Source organism: Solanum pennellii, chromosome 6 (assembly GCF_001406875.1).
Source record: "Solanum pennellii chromosome 6, SPENNV200".
NCBI classification, from domain to species: domain Eukaryota; kingdom Viridiplantae; phylum Streptophyta; class Magnoliopsida; order Solanales; family Solanaceae; genus Solanum; species Solanum pennellii.
In genome coordinates this window covers 45,719,703-45,725,913 of record NC_028642.1, presented here as the reverse complement: position 1 = coordinate 45,725,913, position 6,211 = coordinate 45,719,703, and the positions used below count along the sequence as shown (strand labels likewise).

Genomic DNA, 6,211 nt, shown 5'->3' with positions numbered 1-6,211 from the left:
TGAAGAAGAAAGAAGAAAACTTGATCAATACTCCTATATATACTACTACTAATAGAATTATATTAGGAAAATACTCATCACTTAATTTAGGAAATATTACTTTCCTAATTCTAATTTAGGAAGTATTCCTTATTTAAGTACTATTTACTATTCTAATTCTAATTTAGGAAATATTCCTTATTTAAAGTTATACTATATTAAATTTATTTTTATATTAATAATAAAGGGAACAAATTGGTGGTCGATTTCTTATTTATTTTCATTTTCATGCTCTCAACATGATTTCTTCATATCTAGAAATTAAATTCGAAAGCTTCGGTTAAGGCTGCACCACAATCTATGTTAACAGTGGATTTCTTACTTAAATCCTATTAGAACAACACTTTAAGGTCGAGAGCAATTGACTATGATTATCTCCTTCCTCTCTCGATCTCGCTCGTCTTTCTCCTTCTCTCTTCAACTCTTCCGCCGCTATTCTCTTATATAGTTCACATATATGCTGGATATATAGATTAATTGACGAGGGAGGAGAGGAAACACTGATTGATTTTTTAAACCCATGAAATTGTTACAGATGACAAAGCACGGCTTAAGAACATCGTGTAGAATTGCCAAATATTTCCTTAATACTTGTGACATCAAAATTAACTAACAAAATTATTTATAAATCCTTTCACTTTTTTAACATCCTTAGCGAAGCTTCATCTAATTTACGCTTGGATAATTGTTTATGCAAAATCAAGGTATTAATAGAAGTGTAATTTTACGCTTAGATTATTGTTTATGCAAAATCAAGATCTTGTAGAAATTTGAATGTTAATACTTACCACTCCTTTATTTCAATTTGTTTTGCCTCTTTTTTTTATCATTTGACACAAACTTTAAAATAATTTTTTTTTAAAAAAAATGAATTTTACAACCTAAAATATGTCATGTCATGTCCAAAGTTTTCAACAAAAAATAAACAGATAAAAGTACGAAAGCCTTAAAAGTTATCCGTTTTTTTACCATTCAAAGGAGATACATATATATATTCAAATGGTATCAATGGAGAGGGCTTGCGTTCTCACGACCCTATTTAAGTATTGTTTTACTTATTGGATATAAAATTGCAAGTTCATAAGCTAGATTTATCAAATACAAGTGTTAGAACATCTCCACGTAAAAAATGATGAAGAGATTTTCATAATTTCTGAAATCATTTCGAAAATCTTCGTGGTATGTAGATTCATAAATTAGTTAAACGGGAGCATGAACAAAGTTATATGGACAATGTGTCTAATGTTCCAACTGATACACCATAAACTTAGATGATTTTCAAGCACTACCAGACATATAAGCTTTGTTTTCTTGAAAACTACAGGCTCAAATTCTTTGAACAGCCTCCTACATTTTGTACAAATGATAAAGCTCCAGTGCAGCTGCAAAAGTTCCATAACCTTGATAGCACAGAAGTACTTATACGACTGCACTGCTTTCGGGTTTGTTATTTTTCGCCATTAGTTTTCTGAAACTCATCATCTTATTCAATGCACCAACATAGGCTCGGACACTGGAGATGACAATATCCATATCTGCTCCGGTTCCACTGAAAGAAGATAGAAGATATAAAAAGCCTTTTCTAATGAGAGAAATGAAAGGTGATATTTCACAGACTTGCCCCAGAAAAAAGTGACGTTGGACACATGATTGACATCCAGCCAAGCATATCTACTACGGATTTTGACTCTTCTACTTGATACACACACTAACACTGGTGTTTCTTTTGGACAAGTCAAATGGAAAAATGGGAGATTGAAGAAAGAACTTGGAGGCACAAGAGTAACAGTTGGGAGCAGTCATGTGAGGGGTTGGAGTGATGAGGAAACACAAAGAGTGAGGGCAGTCAATAGAGAAAATAAGCAAGAGGCCTGGAAGTTCAATCTTTTGTTGGGTGAAGGCTATACTATAGAAGAACGGTGAAGAGAAGGGGAGAGGAAACATGAATCTTGTGACTACTGTGGTTATGCTTTATTGAAACATATAAATTTGGCTCATTGATGTCATGTCGCCAATTCTAAAATTTACTGTGTCAACACCTACATGCCCCCCTCCCTCTCTCTCCATGTTCCCTAGGTTCTATCAGCGAAAGAAGGCAAAGAAGAATAAATGCAAACAACATGGCTGGTACATTTCATACCTAAATGTACGGTGAACAGTCTCTCCAGTTAAGGCATGGGTTGATGTATGGCCATTTTCTCCACGAATTAAGACTCTGGTTGAAGCTATAGCATCTATACCTTGTGTGACTGCATTCATGGAATACTCAAGGAGTGTTACAGGTACCTGCACAAGATGCATGAACACTACAATTACCAGACCATAATACACATTAAACCAAAAGATTATTAAATAGAAGACAAGTTTGACTGCTGATTTAGAGGCAAACACCATCTTCTCGAACAAAAAAGTTGAGTTCTCTCAAGATATATAGAAAACTGCTTGTAAGTCAAATTCAAAATGTAAAAATTCCTACTCAAAATGCATCAAATATAGTTCTAATTATTTTTGGAAAGTTATTATAAAGCTAGTAGGTCCATCAATTATGTGGAAAATGATAAAACTGCTCTTAAAAGATATCTTCACAGTACAACAACACACCCAGTGTAAACAAGTGGGGTCTGGGGAGGGTGGTGTGTACGTAGCCTTCCCCTGCCTTGTAAAGGTTGAGAGGTTATTTCCGATAGATTCTCGGCAATATCTTCCCAGCACATTATAGCAAAATTGGCATTTGTTTTGTAGGATTTGGGTTGTCTGCTGACGTCATCATTGAATGCAGCACTAGATGCTGAGTTAGGTTTGGACTAGCTTTAGAAAAGGACTCCATATGAGGTTTATTATGTAGTCTTAGAGCCCGTTTGGATTGGCTTAAAAAAGTACCTTTTATGTCAAAAAATAAAAAGTCAAACTTAAATGACTTTTAGGTGAAAAAATAAAAAGGGATTCCCACTTTTGGTTTTTAACTTTTTTTTAAAGTCATTTTAAACTAATTTTTAACCATGTCAAACAATCCCAAAAACTAAAAATGACTTAAAAGTAGGTTTGACCAACTTTCAACTTTCAAGCGAATCCAAACAGGCTCTTAGTTTTTAAGTACAACATATAATTGGGTTGACCCGACTTCTTCAACAGCAAGAATACTGTTGTACAAAAGAACAATTGACCCTAAGGTAACTTTTATTTTTGGATAACCGTGGTGTCTGAACCAGCTTTCAGACAACTCGACTAATTCCACGGGATAGGTATTAGGTAACTCTGTCCACTAAGGTTAGGACAGATGAGAAGAAATGACCTATTTGTTTTGTCTATGAGGAATTTGAACCTGAGACCTCATGGTTCTCAACCCACTTCTTTGACCACTAGGCCATACCTTGGTGCACCATAAGATAACTTTTTATGATGTACATTATGACGAGAAAAAAAGTACAGGTAAGAGGACACAACAAGACAATATATCAAAAATCACGAGCTTCCAAATATTTTGCTCAACAAAACTCAAACTTGATGCATCTATAGCCTGGGGAAAAATAAATTAGTATATGTATAATTATGAATACGATTTGCATAAAAGAGATTCACCAAATGAGTTTGTAATAAACCATTTATAGTTGAATATTAACATACTGATCGGCTTGCGATCAACATGGGTCCTAGCACTGCGACAAGATTATTTATTATTAGGAGTTTCATTTCTATTTCATACCTTAACAATGAGATCAACTGCCTTATAAGCCGCGTCAACTGGCCCCGTTCCAACAGAACAAGAAATATGCTCTCGACCATCAGCATCAATGAGCTTAACGGTTGCTGTAGAAAGGCCAAGACTTCCACAAGTAACCTGTCCATAGAGAAGGAAGTCTTTCAATCAGCTGAACTATCCTTTTTAATCCAGATCAAAGTTAAAACAGTGCAGATATAGTCAACATTAATATCTACCTGTACATTTTGAAGTTGCCACACAAATTGAGGCTGGAAAACTTCATCTGACATCAGTGCTACCAGGTCATCATCTGTAATTTTCTGAAATAGCAGCGTGGAGATAAATAGATGGCCAAAAAATATGTCCACGATACCAATATCATATGAGATCCACACAGTTCTTAACCTTAATTTTAATTATAATTTAACTGATAAAAGTATAATTAGCCAAATAACCCTTTCAAATGAGCAGAGGAAACTTTGACAACCAAAAGAAGGTTTAAAGGGTCTTAGCACAAATTTGACAGTTTCCCCACCTTGAGAAAAGCGGTAGTTTATAATACACCCGTAATAATAGGACAGATTATCTTGGTTCAGAAGGTATCCTGAACTCTGCTCAATCTTTCCATTCGCATCCATGCTCCATTTTCTTTATCTGTTTCTACTCTCACTTCCACCTTTTCTAATACTTTAGTTCATCTCACTTTACAATATCTTAGAAGTTCTTACACTCCAGTTGTTTCCAACTCCACAAAAATTAATGTACAACCCAGATACATAGATGAATAAAAACACTACAATTCACAAAATTTGAAGATGTGACGTACTTAAGATTTACTGAATGTGAAAAGGGAGAGAGAGAGAGAGAGAGAGAGAGATCGTAACTATATTTTTAGCTCATGTTCTAGTCACTAGGTTACCTAGAAAGGAGAAAATGTTCCAGCCATCAATCCCCTTCCATGAATTTTCAACGTAGCAAATTTACTAAACTCCACCACTCCAAATGCATTTGAATGATGACGTAAATATACAAAACAACAGTGGAAATTTCAACAGCTTAATTCACCTTTTTCTTCTCAGCGACAGATTTGAATCGCCAGAACAGGTCATCAAGTTCTTTTCCCTCAATCTCGTATCCAAGCTGCATAGGACTAAAACGATTTGTCTCGTGCTCTTAAATTTAAGAAATAAACTAAATTCTCAGAGCATGCAATTTACCTCAAGCATTTTGGCTTGCAAAGCATGACGCCCACTACAAAAAAAATGTTCAACGTATCAATTTCCTTGAAGACATGATGTAATTCAATGTAAATAATGAATAGAGCAGGTTAGGAAAGAGGGCACAAGAGGGATTAAGTTACAGACTGTGATGATAATTATTTCATGCAATTGTGGCTCTGACCATATTAAAGTGAGGCAAACTCAATAAGCTTCTACTTTACCTCTCCATAGAAGAGAGGGAGTTCCTATATACCTCCACACTGTTTTAAAACAACAAAGGTTTGATTCACTATTTCAAACAGCAACTGTCTGAGTGTCTATGGATCAGGGAAGCCTTACTCAAGTACTGAAGAAATACTTACCTCATAGCAACTAAAAGAGTGTACTTTGCTAAGCAAGTTCAATAATCAAGGGATAAAAACTGAAAAACTCAAACAGCGCAGAAATCTAACACTTATGCCATCACAGCAATAAGCATTGATTGGTAGATCACATACCTGAGTTTCCCAAGGACAATACCAGATTCATTAGCACGATTAAGCCCAATATCTTCAGGAGATATAATCTCATATGTATCTTTGTGTTTTAACATTCCATCCTAAAGAGCATAAAAGTAGTTTAAGAAGGAGAAGAGATTTAAAAGGAAAAACTGAAATATTTTTTCCTTTTCTTTTTTATTCACAACTGTACGATTATAAAAAGGTGCGAATCCAGCTTTGAGGTAAGGAAGAAACGGGAGGAGAGACATAATATACTACATATATTCAAAGAAGTTTAGCTGAAAAACGTTATGCATTCGAAGATGAATCAAAAACAAATGCTAACAGGACAATTAATCGAGCTCTAACTAAATATGTGGAAGATTTATCCATAGATATTCAAATATAAGATCAGTAACTACACATCTAAAATGAGAAGGGCCATAAACAAATGAATAATCAGAAATATAAAAGAGTAAGCAGATTCAAACTCCTGAAGGAAGTTCTTTTACGTCAGTAGGTATAATATCTCTGCACCTCCTGCAATATTGGTACCAAATGTTTATTATAATCTAATGCCCCAAGAAGGAAAACTTGGAGCAACTTCTAATTGTTTGTTGGGTCTTTGAGGCTTCTCTGTTTATCTTAAACGTCTTCACGTTAAGCTGTGAGCAAGAAAGTCTTTGACAACGTTCATTGGGACTCCCTTATCCAGGGATGGCGATAGTGTTGGTTAGCGCTGAGCAAGCCTCGACCCATTAAGAATTTAACCC

General features: G+C 34.9%; 1 protein-coding gene across 1 annotated transcript in view; it reads right to left on the bottom strand.

Moving 5' to 3' along the window:
• Positions 1-1,199: 1,199 nt before the first annotated feature.
• Positions 1,200-6,211, bottom strand: part of LOC107023302 (2-isopropylmalate synthase B) — a 10,591-nt gene continuing 5,579 nt past the window's right edge. Inside the window, 9 exon segments of the mRNA NM_001323444.1 lie at positions 1,200-1,588; positions 2,180-2,325; positions 3,743-3,877; positions 3,976-4,059; positions 4,805-4,879; positions 4,957-4,964; positions 4,967-4,985; positions 4,987-4,990; positions 5,457-5,557. Of these exon segments, the coding sequence (NP_001310373.1) occupies positions 1,459-1,588; positions 2,180-2,325; positions 3,743-3,877; positions 3,976-4,059; positions 4,805-4,879; positions 4,957-4,964; positions 4,967-4,985; positions 4,987-4,990; positions 5,457-5,557 (702 nt within the window). The 3' untranslated portion in view covers positions 1,200-1,458.